This window comes from Leopardus geoffroyi, chromosome A3 (assembly GCF_018350155.1).
Source record: "Leopardus geoffroyi isolate Oge1 chromosome A3, O.geoffroyi_Oge1_pat1.0, whole genome shotgun sequence".
Taxonomy (NCBI): Eukaryota; Metazoa; Chordata; class Mammalia; order Carnivora; family Felidae; genus Leopardus; species Leopardus geoffroyi.
The window spans coordinates 89,341,065-89,363,250 of NC_059336.1; the positions used below are offsets into that span (position 1 = coordinate 89,341,065).

General features: G+C 37.0%; 1 protein-coding gene across 6 annotated transcripts in view; it reads right to left on the reverse strand.

The window, feature by feature from the left end:
- The window catches only part of EXOC6B (exocyst complex component 6B), a 616,021-nt gene that overhangs the window by 584,133 nt on the left and 9,702 nt on the right, over nucleotides 1-22,186 (reverse strand). The window contains exon 2 of one of the 6 annotated variants that reach the window (XM_045446459.1): nucleotides 16,918-16,973. The exons of the other annotated variants lie outside the window; for them this stretch is intronic. Within the exon in view, the coding sequence (XP_045302415.1) occupies nucleotides 16,918-16,937 (20 nt within the window). The 5' untranslated portion in view covers nucleotides 16,938-16,973. The remainder of the gene's footprint in view (nucleotides 1-16,917; nucleotides 16,974-22,186) is intronic. 6 annotated transcript variants of the gene reach the window in all.

Sequence of the window (22,186 nt, forward strand, 5' to 3'; positions counted from 1 at the left end):
ATCTGCTAGGGATTGTCACAGATTAACAAGTATGACATAAAATAATTTCACATAAAATAGAAAATAATGAAGTTTAAAGGCAAATCATGTAAATCAACATACTTTTTACAAAATATGAAAGAAAAAAATGCTAACTGGGACACACATATGAATAAGTCTACAAGACTGCTGCTAAGAAGGGTCATGGATAGAGAAAACTGCGGCAGTCCAGGTGAGAAATAACTGGCCGGGTAAAAAAAAAAAGCAGAGGGGAGAGAGACCAAGAAAAAAATATGTGAGAAGAAAATGAGGAGAAAGTTAGAGTCACATAAGACTTCACACTGTATGAATAGTATTGAAAAAATGGGGCGTGGGAGATGGGACAGTGCAGTTAGTAGCTACGGAAAAATTTTTACTTTTCCTTAACTTAAAAAAAAATCTATTGAATATCAACTATTTCAGGTATACTGGCTTCACCCTACAGTGTAAACAAGGCAGTCTGGCTTCCAGACTTCCATTACAATGTAATGAGACAACCATGTACATTTATCTTCCTCCCTCCTGAGACTCCATAAAAGGAAAAGGCATAATAAACTGCATTACTCCAAGAAGAACATAAAAGAGCCTACAGCTAACAAGAAATAGGAACAAATTTCTGGAAGATGAAAGCTGATAACAGCAGTAAGGATGAAATCGAGTAGTACAGAAAAGTGCCTAGAGTATTTGCCAAAGGAATGAAATCCAAAAGGGAGTCCAAGGACCAGCTATAACCACAGAGAAGGTTAGGATTCAGAATGCCAAGAATAACGGAAGTGCTGAAAACAAACAGATTAGTTGAAGATTAAATACATAATAGTCAAACCCTTACACATGCACCCACGAATGGATATTCATTCCAGCAGCCAAATACTTAACCCTAGGCAAGGTAACAGAGGAACTTGCTCTGGAGAAATGATGTAGCCTGAGAATATACTAAAAGCCATAGAATTGTACACTTTAAGTGGGTGGATTATATGGTATGTGAATTATATCTAATTTTCCTTTGCTTCCACAGTGGGAAATCAATTAATATTGCCTAAAATTGAACATGCGTTGTGTTATTTTGTTTTGTTTTGTTTAATTTTAGAGAGAGAACACACAAGCAGGAGAGAGGGGCAGAAGGAGAGAAAGAATCTCAAGAAGGCTTCATGCTCATCGTGGAGCTGGACATGAGCCTCAATCCCACCACCCTGGGATCGTGACCTGAGCCAAAATCAAGATGCTTAACCAGGTGAGCCACCCAGGTGCCCCAAAGGTGAGGGTTTTTATGAAATGTCTATTTATTTATTTGAGAGAGAGAGAGAAAGAGCATGCACGAGCAGGGGAGGGGCAGAGAGAGAAGGGGAGAGAGAATCCCAAGCAGGCTCCACACTGTCAGCACAGAGCCCCACACGGGGCTCAATCCCACAAACTGCGAGATCACGACCTGAGCCGAAATGTGCCCCTAGAATGTGAGTTTTTACATTACAAATACAGAAACTGCCTTTTTACCTTACATTGAAAAGATGTTTAAAAATGAACATCATTTGTGATGAAAAAAAAAAGCATTTACCTGAAATTCAGTAACTGCATAAATTTCTTCTTCAATTAAGATTACATTTAATACTTTTTATTAGAAATAACATTATAATATAACCACTTTTTATGAAAATTATTTTCTTATACTCCCCCTCCTGTTTGTATGTTTGTGTGAAATGATGTTGATCTGGAATGATGATCACCTAAAGTTAATGATGGTTATTTCCCAGAAACAGATTTTTTTCCTGGTGTATTTATGTCATCTTTACATCTTCACTCTTCTACACTGCTTGACTTTATTTTTACTAATAAATATACATGATACTTATAAAAAGAAAAGTAATTTGAAAATTTAAAGACAAGGGGCACATGGGTGGCTCCGTTGGTTAAGTGTCCTACTCTTGATTTCAGCTCAGGTCATGATCTCGAGGTTGTAGTTCGAGCCCCTCATCGGGCTCTGTGTTGGCACTGCAAGGCCTACTTGGGATTCTCTGTCCCCCCCCCCACCCCTCCTGCACATTCTCAGGCATTTTCTTTCTCTCTCAAAATAAATAAATAAACTTTAAAAATTAAAAAATAAATTAAAATTTATAAACATATAATGGAACTTCCACTTCCTAGAAGACGGAGCAAATGTAGTTTTTCCTACTCCTCCTACTAAGCATAAGTAAAAACTCCAAACATTATATATAAAACAAACATTTAAGGGGCGCCTGGGTGGCTCAGTCGGTTAAGCATCCAACTTCGGCTCAGGTGGTGATCTCACAGTTCGTGAGTTAGAGCCCCGCATCAGGCTCTGTGCTGACAGCTCAGAGCCTGGAGCCTGCTTCAGATTCTCTGTCTCCCTCTCTCTCTGCCCCTCCCCAGCTTGCTCTTTCTCTCTCTCTCTCTCTCTCTCTCTCTCAAAAATAAACAAACATTAGGGGCGCCTGGGTGGCACAGTCGGTTAAGCGTCCGACTTCAGCCAGGTCACGATCTCGCGGTCCGTGAGTTCGAGCCCCGCGTCAGGCTCTGGGCTGATGGCTCAGAGCCTGGAGCCTGTTTCCGATTCTGTGTCTCCCTCTCTCTCTGCCCCTCCCCCGTTCATGCTCTGTCTCTCTCTGTCCCAAAAATAAATAAATGTTGAAAAAAAAAAATTTTTTTTTTTTAAAAATAAATAAAATAAACAAACATTAAAAAAATTTTTTTTAATTTGAAAGATGGGGGTGCCAGAGTGGTTTACTCAGTTGAGCCTCCAACTCTTGATTTGGACTCAGGTCATGATCCCAGGGTCATGGGATCAAGCTCCACATCGATCCACACTAAACGTGGAGTCTACTTAAGATTCTCTCTCCCTCTGCCCCTCTCCCCTGCTCACACTCTCTCTCTAAAATAAAATGAAATAAAAGAGAAGAAAAGAAAAGAAAAGAAAAGAAAACAATAATGCATTTTTAAAAAAATCTGAGAGATGGAAAGAAAAAGGCAGATTGGCTTGGAACTTCAGGACCAAAGGAACAACACAAGGGTAAATTTCCTACGTTTTCTTTTTGGCCTCATAACCCAGACTTCAAACTAAAGACAGCAGCAATCCAGAAACACAAACAAGTGCAAACAAACAAGCAAAAAAGTCTCAACAAAAGCCTGCTCTCTCTAGCCAAAAGAGGTAGCCTACAAAGACAGAAAATGTTCACAGTCACTGTTCTATTCCAGACAAACACCACAGAAAAGAACTATGGCCACACTCACACCAACACAGGCAGAGAGGCAGTCTAGGCTTGCACCTTTGCAAGATGATTAAGAAAGCACTCAACACTCCAGTCAGGGTGTCAGAGAAGGCCAAGAAAGGAGCTGGGGCTTTCTTCACCACCAAATGTTTACAACCCTCTCTCCCACACCATGGTGTCAGCACAGACCATGTATGGAGCCAGAACTCCCATCTGCAAGTTATTAGCAGCACCTCTCAGGTGTCAACAGAGGCCAAGTGGGAAACATGGACATCCACCCCCACCTAGCAGTAGTGAAGCAGTAACCCACACATCCTCATGCCAGGGCAGTGTCAAAGAAAGCCAGATGAAAGAGTAGGTTTAAATGAGAGCCTGAAGGGGAGCTCAGTCGGTTAGGCGTCCAACTTCAGCTCAGGTCACGATCTCACGGTCCGTGAGTTCGAGCCCCGCGTCAGGCTCTGGGCTGATGGCACAGAGCCTGGAGCCTGCTTCCGATTCTGTGTCTCCCTCTCTCTCTGCCCCTCCCCCGTTCATGCTCTGTCTCTCTCTGTCTCAAAAATAAATAAATGTTAAAAAAAAAAAATTGGGGGGCGCCTGGGTGGCTCAGTCAGTTAAGTGTCCGACTTCGGCTCAGGTCATGATCTCACGATCTGTGAGTTCAAGCCCCGCGCCGGGCTCTGTGCTGACAGCTCAGAGCCTGGAGTCTGCTTCAGATTCTGTGTCTCCCTCTGTCTCTGACCCTCCCCCGTTCATGCCCTATCTCTCTCTGTCTCAAAAATAAACATTAAAAAAAAATTTTTTTAAATGAGAGCCTGAATCTCATAACATAATATGAAAATGTACAGGTTTCAATGAAAAATCATTCTTTATACCAAGAACCAGGAAGTTGTCAAACTAATGAAAAAGGGCAGTCATTAGATGCCAACCGAGCTGACAGTGATGTTATAATTATCTGACAAAAATTTTAAAGCAGTCATGATAAAAATGTTTCAAACAACAATTAGGAACACACTTGAAACACAAAGATTGAGAGCCTCAGCAAAAAAAAAAAAAATAAATAATAATAATAATAATAATAATAATAATACCAAATGGAGAGTTTGGAACTGAAAAATACAACAACATAAATAAAAAAGAAAAAACCAACTCAGTGGATGGGCTCAAGAGCAGAGTGGATGGAACAGAGGAAAGAATCAGTGAACCAAAACACAGAACAGTAGAAATTATATTATCTGAACAACATGTGGGGGGGAAAAAAAACTGAAAGAAATGAACAGAACCTCAGGGGCTGTTGGACTGTAACAAAAGATCTAACATCTGTGTCACCAGAGTCCCAGAAGGAGAATAGAAAGAAAGTGGGGCAATAAAGTACTTGAAGAAATAATGACTGAACAGTCCAAATTGGCAAGGGACATAAACCAACAGACTCAAGAAGGTCAGTGAATCCCAAACAGAATAAACCCAAAGAAACCCATGCCAGTTTAAACACATCATAATTAAACTCCTGAAAACTGAAGACCAAGATAAAATATTATAATTAGCCATAGAAAAATGATACCTTTCCTATAGAGGAAACACAACTTAAATGATAGCACATTCTCATCAGAAACCATGGAGGCCAGAAAAAACACACAACACTTGCTGAAATAAAAGAACTGTCAAACTAGTATCCTACACCCAGCAGATATATCCTTCAGGATATTCTAAAGGGGGAATCAAGACATTCTCTTGTGAAGGAAAGCTAAGCCATTCTCATGTAAAGAGAATTTGTTGCCAGCAGGCCTACTGCAAAATAATGTCTATAGGAAATGCTCTAAACAGAAAGGAAATGATTTAAAAAAAAAAAAAAATCTTGGAACATCAGTAAAGAAAATATAAAACAGTAAACAAAAATATGAGTAAAAACAATAGGCTTTACTTCTGTTAAGTTTTCTAAATTAGGTTTCCTGCTTGAAGCAAATTTAAAAACTGATGGGTCTAAATGTTTACAGAGGAAATGTTTAAGAGAAGTATAAATAAAGAAAGACAAAGGGACATAAAAGGGAGGTAAGATTTCTATACTTCACTTAAACTAGTAACACAATGTCACTAGTAAATTGTGATAAGTTACGAATCAATAATGTCATCACCTAGAGAAGCCACCAAAAAAAAACTACAAAACTACAAAAAGGTACACTCAAAAACACTACTGATAAATCAAAATGGAATTCTATAAAAATATTCAAGTAACTCAAAGGAAGACATGAAAAACAGAAACAAAAAAGGAGAGAATAAACAGAAAACAACAAAACATTAAAGCCTTACCATATCAGTAATACATAAAATGTAAATGTTCCAAATATGCCAGACAGAGACTGATAGAGTGAATTAAAAAACATAACACAACTATACACTATCAATAAGAAATTCACTTCAAATATAATGATAGAAGCAGGTTAAAAGTTAAAGGACGAAAAATAATATATCGTCCAAATATTGGAGCACCTGGGTGGCTCAGTCAAGTTAAGCATCTGCTTTCAGCTCAGGTCATGATCTCACGGTTCGTGGATTCAAGCACCACGTCAGGCTCTGTGCTGACAGCTCAGAGCCTAGAGCCTGCTTCAGTTTCTGTGTGTGTGTGTGTGTGTGTCTCTCTCTCCCTCTCTCTCTCTCTCTCTCCCCCCCTGCCCCCCCTTGCCACGCATGAGCATGCGCGCACACGCTCTCTCTCTCTCTCTCTCTCTCGAAAATAAATAAAAACTTAAAAAATTTTTCTTTAAAAAGACTCTGATTTAAATAAAAACAAACATTAATTTTAACTAAATTATCATTAGATAAAGTAGACTTCATAGCAAAGAAAATTATCAGGGAAGGGAAGACCATTATATAATGAAATGCTCAATCCACTAAGAAGATATAGCAATCCTAAATGTGTATGTACCATACAACAGAACTGCTAAATATGTGAGGGAAAAAATGACATATTTCAAAGGAGAAATAGACAATTCCACAATTATACTTAGAGACTTCAACATCACTCTCAACAACTGACAGAAACAGATGATCACCAAAGATATACAACATAACAATACCACCAACCAATGGGATCTAATCAACATTTGTAAAACACTCTAACAGCAGCAGAATGCACATTCTCTTAAAGTATACACAGAATATATACCAAGAAAAACCATACTGTGGGCCATAAAACAAACTCAACAAATTCAAAAGAACTGAAATCAAACATAGTATGTTCTCCAACCAAAATGGAATCAACCTAGAAATCAATAATGAGATAACAAGAAATGTTCAAACCCTTAGAAAGAAAATAACACGCTTCTAAATAATTCATAGGTCAAACAGGAAGTCTAAAGAGTAATTGAAAAACACACTAAACTGGGGCACCTGGGTAGCTCAGTTGGTTTAGTGTCCAACTTCATCTCAGGTCATGATCTCAGGGTTCATGGGTTCGAGACCCACATCGGGCTACATGCTGATAGTGTAGAGCCTGCCTGGGATTCACTCTCTCCCTCTTTCTCTGCCTCTCGCCCACTCTCTCAAAAAATAAACTTAAGGGGCGCCTGGGTGGCGCAGTCGGTTAAGCGTCCGACTTCAGCCAGGTCACGATCTCGCGGTCCGTGAGTTCAAGCCCCGCGTCAGGCTCTGGGCTGATGGCTCAGAGCCTGGAGCCTGCTTTGGATTCTGTGTCTCCCTCTCTCTCTGCCCCTCCCCCGTTCATGCTCTGTCTCTCTCTGTCCCAAAAATAAATAAACGTTGAAAAAAAAATAAAAATAAAAATAAAAAAAATAAACTTAAAAAAAAAAAGAAAAATATGCTAACCTGAATGAAAATGAAAATACAATATATCAAAATTTACAGGACACAGGTAATGCTGAGAGGGAAATTCACAGCTCCTATGCCTCAAGAACCTAAAGAGCAAAAATAAATATAAGACAAGCAGCAGGAAGGATGGGTGCCTGCATGGCTCAGTCAATTAAGCATCTGACTCTTGATTTCAGCTAGAATCATGACATCAGGGTTGGTAAGTTCAAGCCCCGCATCGGGCTCTGTGCTGACAGCATGGAGCCTGCTTTGGATTCTGTGTCCCTCTCCCATTTGTGTTCTCTCCCTTTCAAAAATAAACACATAAACATTTAAAAAAAAAAAAAAAAAAAAAAAAGACAAGCACCAGGAAAGAAATAATAAAAACAAAGGTAGATATCAATAAAATTAAAAACAGAAAAATGGAAAAAAAAAATCAATGAAAAAAATCTGGTTCTTTGAAAAGATAAATAAAATTGACAAATATGTAACAAAGAAGAAAAAAGAGATACAAATTACCAATATGAGGAAAGAAACCAGAGACATTGCTACAGGCCTTAAAGCATCAAAAGGATAATAAAAGAGAACCCTTTTGGAGTGCCTGGGTGGCCCAGTCAGTTAAGCATCTGACTTCAGCTCAGGTAATGATCCACAGTTCATGGGTTCAAGCCCCGCATCAGGTTCCGTGCTGACAGCTCAGAGTCATGAGCCTGCTTCAGATTCTGTGCATCCCTCCCTCTCTGCCCCTCCCCAAATAGCGTTCTGTCTCTGTGTCTCAAAAAATAAAATTAAAACGTTAAAAATAAATAATAGAACTCTTTTAACATAAATTTAACAACTCAGACAAAATAAACAATTCCTAGAAAATGACACACTATCACAATTCACTCAATACAAAATAGTAATTTATACAGCCCTAGAACTATGAAGAAAAATGAATTTGTAATTAAAAATATCCTGAAATAGGGGCGCCTGGGTGGCTCAGTTGGTTGAGCGGCCGACTTCAGCTCAGGTCACAGTCTCGCAGTCCGTGAGTTCGAGCCCCGCATCAGGCTCTATGCTGACAGCTCGGAGCCTGGAGCCTGTTTCGGATTCTGTGTCTCCCTCTCTCTGACCCTCCCCCATTCATGCTGTCTCTCTCTGTCTCAAAAATAAATAAACGTTAAAAAAAAAAAAAATTTTTTTTAAATATCCCGAAATAAAAGTCTCCAGGCCTCGATGGTTTCACTGGAGAATTCTACAAAATGTTTAAGGCAGAATTAACACCAATTCTAAAATCTCTTCCAGAAAATAGAAGAGGAGGGAGAAACACTTCCCAATTAATTTTATGAAGCTAGTATTACCCTATCATCAAAACCAGAAGAGACAGATAGATAGATAGATAGATAGATAGATAGACCGACAAACCGATATCCTTCAAAAACACAAAAATCCCGAAGAAATACAGACAGTTCCCAATTTACTATGGTTTGAATTACAATTTTTCAACTTTACAATGGTGCAAAACAATACGCATTCAGTAGAAACCATACTTTAGATTTTGTATTTTGATCTTTTCCCAGGCCAGTGATGTGCAGTACGGTACTCATCCACGGATGCCGGGCAGAAGCAGTGAGCTACAGCTCTCGGTCAGCCATCCAATCACACTGATAAAAAACCAATACACTTACAACCACTCTGCACCCACACAACCATTGTTTCTCATATTCAGTACAATATTCAAAAAGCTACATGAGATATTCAACACTTTATTATAAAACAAATTGTGTGTTAACTGATATTGCCCAACCGTAGGCTAAAGTTTTCTGAGCATGTTTAAGGTAGGCTAGCCTAAGCTACGATGTTAGGTAGGTCAGGTGTATTAAATGCATTTTCAACTTAAGATATTTTCAAATTATGACGGGTTTATCAGGATTTAACCCCATCATAAGTAAAGGAAGATCTGTACCAACAAACAGAATTCAGCAGCATATAAAAAGAAATATACACAATGACTAAGTTTATTTCAGGGAGGCAGGCTCATTCAATACCCAAAAATTAGTCAATATAATCCACTAAGGTAAAGAATAAAAATCACATGAACATATAATCAATGCAGTGAAAGCACTGGACAAAATTCAACACTCATGATAAAATTCTCAGAAAATAGGAATAGAAGGGAACTTTCTCAGCTTGATAAAAAAGCATCGGCAAAAACCTTAAAATGTTATATTTAGTGAGGGAAAACCTGAATGCTTTCTCTCTAACATCAGGAAAAAGGCAAAGATGTCCACTTTCGCCAATCTTATTCAGCACAGTTCTAGAAGTTCTAGCCAGTGAAAGAAAATGAAAGAGAAGGTATATACAGATTGAAAAAAGAACAACTAAAACTGTCCCTATTTGCAGATGACACTACTATCTACATAGAAAACTCCAGGAATCTACAAAAAAACTCCTACACTAGTAAGTGAGTTTAGCAAAGTCACAAAGATACAAGATAAACATATAAAAAATAATTCGATGTCTATATACTAGCAATGAACACACCGACCAAAATTTTAAAGATAATACCATTTACAATCACTTAAAAAAAATACTTAGGTGTAAATCTAACAAAACATATACTCATTTTGAATGTTAATCACTACATAAAGCTGATGTGAAGAAGTCAAAAGAAAGCTAAATACATTGAGAGACATTTCCACGCTTGTGGAAGACTCGTGATGTAAAGATGTCAATTCTCTATAAAGGGACATACAAGTTTAATGCAATTCCTATCAAAATCTCAGCAAGATATTTTTGTAGATATAGACAAGATTACTCTAAATTTCACAGGGAAAAACAAAGGAACTAAATTAGCTAAAACTTTTGAAAATCAAGAAGATTAAGGTCGAAGGAATCAGTTTATCCAATATCAAGACAGTAATCAAGACTGTGATATTGGCAGAGGGACGGACACAAAGATCAACACAAAAAAAGAGAACCTGGAAAAAGACCCATACCAATATACCTGAGAAATTTTTGACAAAGGTGCAAAAGCAGCCTGGTAGGGGAAAAACAGCCTTTTCAACAAATAGTTCTAACCTTTCAATAAATGATACTAGAGCAACTGAACATCCATAGGCAAAAATAAAAACAAAAATCTTTGAGGTAAATCTCACTCCTTATACAAAAAATTACAAAATTACAAAAATTAACTCAAAATGGATCATAGACTGTACATTTTAGTAAAACTATTAAACTTTTAGGGGGAAAAAAAAACAGATCTAGGGCTATGCAAAGAGTGGTTATAATTGACATCAAAAGCATGATCCATACAAGGAAAAACTGATAAATTAGACTTCATCAAAATTAAAAACTTCTGATCTGCAATAGACCCTATTAAGAGGGTGATAAGACAAGCTACAGAGTGGAATAAACTGCCTGCAAACCACATATCCAACAAAAGACTAGCATCTCAAGAATTCTCAAAACTCAACATTAAAAAAAATACCTAGGAGCGCCTGGGTGGCGCAGGCGGTTAAACGTCCAACTTTCAGTTCAGGTCATGATCAAGCCTTCTGAGTTCGGGCCCCCCGTCAGGCTCTGTGCTGACAGCTCAGAGCCTGGAGCCTGCTTCAGATTCTGTGTCTCCCTGTCTCTCTGCCCCTCCCCCACTCACGCTCTGTCTCCCTCTGTCTCTCAACAATGAATAAACGCTTAAAAGTTTTGCAAATAATAAAAAAATTAAAAATTAAAAAAATACCTAATTCGAAGATGGGCGAAAGAAATGAAGAGGCAGTTCAACAAAGTGGATATACACATGGCAAACAGGCATATGAAAAGATGTTCAACATAATTAGCAATTAGGGAAATGCAAATTAAAAGCACAATGAGATATTACTATACACATTATCAGAATAGCTAAAATAAAGCAGTGACAATACCAAATGCAAACAAGGATCTAAAGACACTCAAATCCTCACACACTGCTAGTGGGAATGTAAAATGGTGCAGGCACTTTGGAAAATAAGTTTCACAGTTCTTCAAAAAGTTAAACATAGAGTGACCATATGCTCCAGCAATTCCAGAGCTAGGTATATACCCAAGAGAAATGAAAACCTATGTGCACACAAAAACCTTTACACAATTGTTTGTAACAGCTTTACTTTTAATAGTCAAAAACTAGAAACCACCCAGATCTTCTTTACTGGGTGAATGACTAAACAAACTGTGGGACAGCTATACTATGGAATACCCCTCAGCAATAAAAAAGAACACACTACAGATACATCAGCTTGGATGAATCTCCAGGGAATTAACACTGAGTGAGAAGCACCAGTTACAAAAAGTTATATACTATATGATTTCATTTATATAGCATTCTTGAAATGACAAGATTATAAAAATGGAGGACAGATTAGTGATTGTCCAGGGCTAAAGAGGGGATGGAGACAGAAAGTGGTTGTGTCAGTAAAAAAGGAAATGTGAGGGCTCTATAGTGATGGAAGTATTCTAAAACTTAACCTTGAAGACATAATATCAACACCTTGGTCATGATATAGTTAGTGTACTACAGTTTTGCCAGATGTTACCACTGGAGGAAACTGAGTAAAGGTACAAGGGATCTGTGTATTATTTCTTAATGACTACATGTGAATCTACATTATCTCAAAATTAAAAGTTTAATTTTTAAAAAAGCTAATAATGTATATAGTCACATCCACATCTACCATTTAAAATGTTTCTAATAGGGGCACCTGGGTGGTTCAGTCAGTTAAGCATCCGACTTTGGCTCAGGTCATTATCATGCAGTTCTTCAGTTCGAGCCCCACGTTGGGCTCTGCACTCACAGCCTGGAGCCTGCTTGGGATTCTGTGTCTCCCTGTCTCTCTCTGACCCACCCCCACTCACGCTCTGGCTCTGTCTCTCTCTCTCTCTCTCAAATATAAATAAACACTAAAAATAAATAAAATAAAATGCTTCTAATAACCTATTTTTCTTTAGATTTCAAGAGTTCTTCTCATTTCATTTTCCTCTTACTTTTGCTAGTCTAATGCCAAAAGACCTTCATTGTACCCTTCTTCCTTTCACATGTCAAGAAATTCTTTTACCTCATCAAAAACAAATTGCTTAGCTAGCTCCCTATTTCTTTCTTTCCTTTTTTTTTGTTTTAATATGTTATGTCCTTCCCAAAATCAAACTCCAAACCAAAAGTGTTTCATAACATAGATTCAGTCAAGCTCAGTATCTGCTGTTTTTATTTATTCATTTTGCTTGATAAGATCACATTTCATATCAATCCCTTTAGAGTTCTATTGTTTATTGGCACTAGAGCTATTCCAGTAAATGAAAGTTAGTTGCACTGTGACGATTCTTGCCTGCTTAGATGTTGCGTTGAATAGTGTGTGTTTTCAAAGTTCTAAATTACAGGAAATAGAAGGGCGGTACAAAAACAAAAAAGCAAGCACAAATATGAGGAAAGAAACAAAAGTACAATTAGCAAAGAGAAAAAAATAAGGAAGCAAGTTTCGAAAACAGAGATTGAGAACAATAGAAGCAAAGACACCTGGCTTGCGCACACAAGATGTCAGTGCCCCACTAGACAACATCATGGTGCCAAAAGATGTGCTTTCATCACAGAGTTTGTCATGTTCCAGTATACAAAAGCACAATCAAATTAAAAGCCTGTGCTACTCCGCAGCTTTTTAATCAAAAACAAATATAGCAAAAGAGCCTGTATTTTAATCCAAATCATCATTTTTGGCAAATGGTCTTTATCATTTATCTAACATACAACAGAACATTTATCTAGCATACTAAACACTGGAAGCATCTAAATACTCAAAAAAATGATAGAACTGCTCTAAAAATAATTTTCATTATTGTCACTGTTTTTACTTTACTTTTGTTTTTATCTATTGATCAATCTGATTATCAAACCACAGTAGTGACTGAAGGTAATTTCACTACAGTGCAAGGTATATGTTAACGTGATTATCTTCAAGACTGTGAACAGCAGGCAGGTATTTTAACAGAGTTCCAAGCCACATGTATCATCAAAAATCACATTAAGGTAATCTAGTTGGTTGCACTGTGAGAATTCTTATTAACTTGGATATTTCACTGGGTAATGCATGTTTTAAAGTTCTAAATTACAGTTATACAAATACATACTACATGCTTAAATGTCTTTTTTATCAATCATTGTGCTCTTGGAGTTACATATCTCAATTTTTTTTAATTTATAAATCTAGAACGGTAGGTTCCATACATTCTAGGTAAATAGCCTCCTTAATAATGCATACATTTTCCAGACAGTATATTCCAAATTATATAGCTTAAGGCAAACATCTATGGTTACTTTATTCATTGGTAATTTTTTAAATAGCCAAGGCAGGTTGGTTATTTTTAGCATCAAATTTAAGATTGTTCTAAATAAAATCATCATGGACTTAGGGCGCCTGGGTGGCTCAGTCAGTTAAGTGTCCGACTCTTGATTTCAGCTCAGTCATGATCCCAGAGTCGTGGGATTGCGCCCTGCATCAGGCTCCACACTGACAATGCAGAGGCTGCTTGGGATTGTCTCTCTCTCCCTCTCTCTCTGCCCTTCCTCTGCTCTCATCTGTGCGTGCATGCTCTCTCTCTCTCTCTCTCTCTCTCTCTCAAAATAAATAAACTTAAGGGGCATCTGGGTGGCTCAGTCAGTTAAGTGTCTGACTTCAGCTCAGGTCATGAACTCAGGGCTCGTGAATTCAAGCCCTGTGTCGGGCTATGTGCTGACAGCTCAGAGCCTGGAGCCTGCTTCAAATTCTGTGTCCTCCTCTCTCTATGCCCCTCACCCACTCACACTCTGTCTCTCAAAAATAAATAAACATTAAAAAAATTTTTTTTAATTAAAATCATTAATTTTTTTAAAAGTAGCATGTAAAAAATCATTGTGGATTTAACAGCATTTATTTCAGTGCTAGAAAACATCCTAAATTATTTCTAAGGAAGAATCTTAGCCCTATCATAGGATACTCTCACTGTACTTCTTCTGGAGGAATAAAGGGGCTTACGTCAGCCTCTTCAACTTTTATAAAAAGGTACTGATCCAACCTCCAGCTGCTTTATTTACATTTATTTGTTTGTTTGTTTGTTTGTTTGTTTGTTTGAAGTAGGCTTCATGCCCAACACGGAGCCCAATGCAGGGCTTGAACTCACGACCCTGAGTTCAAGACCTGAGCTGAGATCAAGAGTCAGATCCTTAACTGACTGAGCCACCCAGGCACCCCTTGTTTATTTACTTCTAAAGCATATATAGCTCTGTACTTAATATAGGCAAGTGATTATTCAGAAAAATGGGCAAAAAAAAATACATAACTTTCTACTTACTGACACTCTTTAATTATCAAAAAACTTGACTATTAAAAATAGTATTTATGAAGAATTAACCAACATACATGCAATGCATATACTCTTCCATATCAGAAATCATGGAGACTGGATACATATGCATCTTACTAAGGAACGGGAGATAGAGCTCATAACTTTCTGAAAGTGATCAATGATCAAAAAAAAAAAAAGTGGGGGGCTGGATAATGCACTTTCAACTTCCACTATAGGTATTAAAACTCTGTGCCTTTATTAAGCCAAGACCAGCAGAGAACTGAATTCTTTTGGCTCTCTGCAGATCTGCCTTTACTAAATTGTATTTTGGTTATGCCATATGCTTTCACTAAAGGACAATATAAGAAACAGCCTGTCACATATTGCTACATTTACTATATGGATATTAAAGTTACATTATACAGGGCCTTCTTTGTGAAGACATATGGGAGAAACAGTTCTCTGGTCTTACTCAGAACCAAGAATAGCTGTGCTTCTCCTTAAGTAACTACTTTTTAATTTTACAACACCATAACTCAAATAACAGTGCATGTCTCTTTTTTGCACTAGTTGCTGGAAAGCCCAGAGCCAAACTGATGGCCTACCTCCTTTACAAAATGTATAGGCCTTCAAATAGGCATCTTTTTTTTTTTTTAATGTTTATTTTTCAGAGACAGAAAGAGACGGCATGAGCAGGGGAGGGACAGAGACAGAGGGAGACACAGAATCTGAAGTAGGCTCCAGGCTCTGAGCTGTCAGCACAGAGCCTGATGCGGGGCTCAAACTCATGGACTATGAGATCATGTCCTGAGCCGAAGTTGGATGCTTAACTGGCTGAGCCACCCAGGTGCCCCCAAATAGGAATCTTTTAATTGCTCTCACTCTTGACTTCATAGTCTTCTTCCTACCTTTGTTTTTGTCTTACCCCAATTTCCTCACCACATCTATTATATGTACTTTGTAAATCACGTACATTTTTAGAAACTGGCTAATTCCTTTCTAGAACAAGTCAAGGAGAGAATCAGAAAAAAAGAGAGATAAAGAACAGTCGATTGTCAATTAACCAGAATAAAAGATGACTAGTCAGATGTGACAGAAATAGTATTAAGTTACCTACAATTTAAGGGAAAGCATTTACCATTCTGCAGACATCTAGAAATGTAAAATGTAATATAAATTTATAGATACACACCACAAATCTTTTTTTTTTAAATAGCCAAAGTATTAAAATATTTCATTAATGTTGTCACTGAATTCTCCTTCACTTGAAGACTGGAACAAAGTCCATGCAATATGGTCAGACTTCAAGCAAACTGTCATCTTTGTTTTCCAAATACTTCAGCAAATACTACTGCATCACAAAAATGGCTTTACTCTTCTTTCCCACAGCCATAGCACGAATCTCTAAGAAATAACCTATTAATCACCTCAGGTCTCAAGTGTTTAAGCTCATTTTTACTAAGTCTTTCCGTCCCACCCCTGCCTTTTCTGCTATTTCCTCCAAGCAAATTTACATTGTCATCATTGCTCAGCATCTCAATCCCGATTCACACATTTCATAGATCAGCCAGTCACTGATTTTATTTATTCAAGTTGCCTTCATCAGAAAGCTTCACTAAGGCACATGATTAAAACAATTGTTGTATCATTGGCAAATGCTACAAATTACCAACTTCAATGACATAAAGAATCAGAAAATCTTTGCTTCCTTCAATGACCTAATTAATATTCATATATATTATATTCCAAATTAAAACTATGTCATAGATGTCATCTAAATTTCTAAACTGCTTCCAAAACCATACTAAATAACTGCCCTTATCAATTACTTTTTGCAATAAATTCATACACTAGTTGTGTTGATGCTGGAAATTATGTAAACATGTGAAGAGATGCATCACAGTTTAAGGTAAATAACTTATTAAAACATTGACAACTTCTGATTTGCTAAGAATTTTATTTGTATATAAAGCAGCCTTATCTAATAATGTTACTGCATTTCCCCCAAAATCTTCTGATTTCAAATTATCAGTCTCCTGATAGATTTTTTTTACTCTTTCAAAATGTCTACTTACTCATATACCTTTATGACTTAAAATAATGAAAAGGCAAGTTTGAAGCTTTCACTCCTTAAAAAACAATGGTTTCTTTGTTTTAGTAACCAAAACTCATTGCATTTTGTATACTCCTGCTGTATTTAAGCAAAGCATAACAATGAAAGGTTCTTTACTGATGCTCTTAAGTCAAAGAAAAATGCCAATTTTATAGAAAAATAAGCAAAGGAGACAGACAATACACACACACACACACACACACACACACACAAAGATATACAAAAAGCCTTTTAAACATATGAAGAGATGTTCAGCCTCACTCACAATAAACTACAAATGATAACTACACAGAAATACCATTTATCATTTATTAAATTGGCGAAAAATCAAGTCGAATGCACACTTTGTTGAAAAAACTATGGAGAAATGAGTAATATCATAGAATGCTAGAGGGAGAACAAAATGATCCAACCTCTAAAAGGTATAATACCTACCAAATTACATACATACTCATCAGTCTACCCAACGATCATTCTTCTGGGAATTTACCCTACAGATAAAGTATGAAAAGTACAATAAGAAATGACCAATATTCAAGGTTAATGATTGCTGCATTATTTTGTCTAGCAAAAGACTAGAAATAACCCAACTAAACAGAAATAGGAGACTGGCTGAATAAACCACAGTATACTCACATGATGGAATACTATGCAGCTGTAACAAAAAAAATTAGGAAAATCTCTGCATATGGGTATGGATACACCGTCTGATGAGTAAAACAACAAGCTGCAAAACTGTATATATAGCACACTACTTATTGCATAAAAGGGGGAAAAATAAAATTATAAATGCTTAGTTTTGCATTAAAAACACAATGAAAGTGGGGCGCCTAGGTGGCTCAGTCGGTTGAGCGTTTGACTTAGGCTCAGAGCCTGGATGGAGCCTGCTTCAGATACTGTCTCACTGTCTCACTGTCTCTCTCTCTCTCTCTCTCTCTCTCTCTCTCTCAAAAATAAACAAACATGAAAAGGATAAACAACAAACTAGTAAAATAAGGAAACAGAGGGAATGGGAGAAAAGATATATTTATTAGGTCCATGATTCTTATCCTTTTCTTTCCATCTTTTGAATAAAATATTTCAAACCCAGACAAATAAGGATAACTCATCTATTTGTATTTTATCTCCAAAGTTGTATCTCCAGGAGATCAGTTTCATCAGCATTATATATGAGATCTGACAACCAATAAACTCTTGATATTCAACAAAGGAATGGCTGACAAAGACTATCCTCCCATTTATATTCTCTCTCTGATTACTAATGTTGTGTAGTTTGAATCTAATTAATCAGATAACACATCAGAATAACCTTCCCCTGGAAGAACTTCAATGAAAATTTTTGTTTATTTAGCCCAAATAAAATCAGACACAGAGTCCATTGCTAACTGAACCAAATCACTATTGTCTTATCAAGAGGACAATCAAGACAACAAGAGGGCTTTTTTAGTTTTTCATTTTTCTAATTTGCTTAACAATTCAATGACATTATTAAAATAAAATCTAACTTCTCTTTATGAAACCACAAAAACTCATTCTCCTATTCCGTATGGTAATGAAATTTACTTAATGCCACCCATCCCCTTTCTCCCATATGTATAATTCTAATCCTAATCTCTCTCTCTCAAATATAAGTAACATTTTTAAAAATTTTAATTATATGTACTTCCAAAAAATAAATACATCTCATAAATTGAAGTTTTCCAGATTTTCAGCAGTTTTGTTTTCTCTCAAAAGGCTAGACACGTTTTTTAAGACAGTTAATCCACAGATCAGTTCATCAGCCCCGGATAATTAACAGTTTGTGGTACAATTCTTGTATCATATTCTTTCAATAAATATTTATCGAGCACCAACTATATGCCAGGCACCCTTTTAGATTCCCAGGATACAGCAGCAAACAAAAGAAAATCTCTCCCCTCCTGGAAAATAAATTCTAGTGGAGAAGCCTATGTGTCAGGCAGTAGTTTAAGTGCTATGAAGAAAAATAAAGTTCCTCTCCTTCTAGTCCCTGTATCAATAAATGGCAACCACCATTCACCCAGTTACTTAAGCAAGAGCCTTGGAATCATCCTTAATTCTTCTCTTCTTTAACACCCAAAACTAATCCAACATTTTGGCTCTACTTTCAAGATATATTTTAAATCCACCTACTTCTCATCACCTTCTCTCCAACACCTTATTGCATGCCACAGCCACCTCCTGCCTGTTATTACTGCAAATACCCCTTGACTGATTTCTGTTTCCTCTCTTACTCCATCTCCACACAGCATCCAGAATGTTCCTTGTTTAACCTAATTCAGAGCATGTCACTCTGCCGCTCAAAACTCTCCTATACCTCTTAGTCTACATGATCTGGACCCTGACTAACCTCCTACCATCGCCTCCCCCCATTACACTTCTCCTGAGAGCTTTCACACAACTGTGCCCTCCATCTGGAAAAGACTTCTCCTGGAGAGCCACATGGCTTGCTCCTTCACTCTATTCAAAGCTTTGCCACAGTAACTTTTTCTAAACACCTAATTGAAAACAATACCCCATCATGTGAAACACTAATCACTAAATAGCATTACTTTATGCATCTGTTTGTTTGTTTATTCTTGTGAGTGCTCCACTAGAATGTAAGGTCCATAAGGGCAGGAACTCATTGGATTTGTTCTCTGCTGTACCCCAGAGGTGGTAAGAATATCCAGTGCATAAATGTTGCTCAATTAATATTTGTTGAATGAGTAAATTCATGAATAAAGCCACTAAAACAATATAGCTATATAATGTATAACAATGCACGAAACTGTATATAACCTATTAACTGGAAAACCAAGATAAAACATGATGGTACTCTTCTAATACCTAATGTAATAAAATATATATGGAAAAAGCCAAAAAGAAATATGCAAATCTAAGAGTTTAGACAGGGTGGTAGGATTAAGTTTTTACTGTCTGTTTCTTATTTTTTAAAATCATATTACATTTTGGGGCGCCTGGGTGGCTCAGTCGGTTGAGCGTCCGACTTCGGCTCAGGCCATGATCTCGCGGTCTGTGGGTTCAAGACCCGCATGGGGCTCTGTGCTGATAGCTCAGAGCCTGGAGCCTGCCTTGGATTCTGTCTCCCTCTCTCTGCCCTCCCCCACTCATGCTCTGTCTCTCTCTCCCTGTCAAAAATAAACTTTGGAAAAAAAAAAATCATATTACATTTTTAAAAAGTAAGAAATAAAAATCACATTACATTTATAATTGAAATATAAAAATATTACTTTTAAAAGGGAGCTACTATTGGGGCGCCTGGGTGGCGCAGTCGGTTAAAGCGTCCGACTTCAGCCAGGTCACGATCTCGCGGTCCGTGAGTTCGAGCCCCGCGTCGGGCTCTGGGCTGATGGCTCGGAGCCAGGAGCCTGTTTCCGATTCTGTGTCTCCCTCTCTCTCTGCCCCTCCCCCGTTCATGCTCTGTCTCTCTCTGTCCCAAAAATAAATAAACGTTGAAAAAAAAAAAAGGGAGCTACTATTAAAAAATAAGCAATCAGCAATGAGAGGTAATTTCTTTCTCCTCATTGACTGTCAAGGAGGGAGTATATCAGAATCACCTGAGGGGCTTTTATAACTTTGTTTCCTGTCTTTTCCTCCATTCTCCACTCCATCCCAAAATAATTATTTTGATAGGTCTGATTGATTATTGATGAATATTATATCCCTCAAATAGGTGAGTGCAAGCAAAAAAAAAAAAAAAAAAAAGACCAGGAGCCACTAAACTAACATAACTCCCAAAATAGACTTAAGGCCACATAGCAAACTCAAAGGTAACAGGCAGAAGATGACTCATATTATGTGAGTGACTACTACATGGCAGGTACCGTGAAAAATGCGTTATCTCATTTTTTTTTAAATACTGTCCCTGCAATGTACATGGTATCATCTCCATTTTAACAGAAGAGAAAAATGTGCCCACTTGGGTGGTAAGTTGCTCATAAAAATAATTAACTGCTTACAGAGGTCCACGCATGTGCCAATAATGATAACACGTCATGAACCAAAGATTATGATTAGCTGGTTTTTGTACAACTTAGAAAATGGGGGAGGGGAGACAATGGAAAACAAAGCCATGTGGCCAAAGGCACAGAAGTAGCAAATGAGGAAAACAGGTCCCCATATTTAATTATCAAATGACTTTAAGCAAAACAGTTTTTGAAAACATCACTCAATTTGTTTCCTGTAAGAACCGAATTTACAACTTAGTTAAATAAGCAAGATTAAAAAAAAAAAATTGTTCCTAGACCAATAGTATAGATTTCTAACAAAGTATATAAAGCAACAGTCTAGAAGGAAAGCACAAGAAAAAAATAAAAAATAGATACACTGGACTACAAAGTAATTTTTTAAGCTTATTTATTTATTTTCAGAGAGAGAGCATGAGGGAGAGAGGGGCAGAAAAAGAGGGAAAGAGAAAGAATCCCAAGCAGGCACCACACTATCAGCATGGAGTCTGACGCAGGGCTCAAACCCCAAACCGTGAGATCATGACCTGGGCCAAAATCAAGAGTCAGATGCTTAACCAACTAAGCTACCCATGCGCCCCTGGACTACATAAAAATTTAACTTCTGTGCAGCAAATGATACCATCAAGAAAATGAAAAGACAACTCACAGAATGTAAGAAAATATTTGCAAATCATATATCTGGTAAGAGATTTATATCTAGAATATAAAAGAACTCCTACAATCCAACAATAGAAAGACAAACCAATTAAAAACTGAGTATGAGTAAAGGATCTGAATAGACTTTTCTCCAAAGAAGATACAAACAAATGACTAATAAGCACATGAAAAGATTAGCCATTAGGGAAATGCAAATCAAAACTACAGTGAATTGCAGCTTCAAACCCACTAGGATCCTAACATAAAAAAAAAAAAAAAAAAAAAAAAAAAATCATAACAAGTGCCTACAAGAATGTGGAGAAACTGGAACCCTCATGAATTGCTGGTGGGAATGTAAAATGGTGCTGACATTTTGGAAAAGAGCTTGGCAGTTCCTCAAAATGTTAAACGTGGAGCATCATATGACCCAGAAATTCTACTCCTAGATATATGCCCAAGAGAAATAAAAACATATGTCCACACAAAAATTAGTACGCTTATGTTCATAGAAGCATTGTTCTAACAGCCCCCAAAGGAAACCTAAATGACAATCAACTGAATAAATAAAATGTGGTATATCCATATAATACAATTCAGTATTGCTGAATACTACTCAGCAATAAACAGAAATGAAGCACCAATACAAGCTACCACATGGATGTGCCCTGAAAACTTGCTATGTCACCAAAAAAAAAAAAAGAAAAAGAAAGAAAAAAAGTGATGAAAATGTTCTAAAACTAAATTGTGGTAATGTTTATACAGTTCTGTGAATATACTAAAACCAGTGAAATGTATATTTTAAATGGGTGAACTATTTGGAATATTAATTATATCTCCATAGAGCTGTATTTTTACAGGCAGTATATTTCACTGTTAAATTTAAAAGCTTAAAAACAAAATCTTAAATAGCAGTTAAGACTGAATGTTGGGGCCCTGAGTGGCTCAGTCAGTTAAGCATCAACTTGATCTGAGCTCTAGTCTTGATCTCAGGGTCGCTGGCCATGAAGCCTACTTTAAAAAAAAAAAAAAAAGACTGAATGTTAATTGCTGGTATCCAAAGAGCAAAATTAGAAAATGAC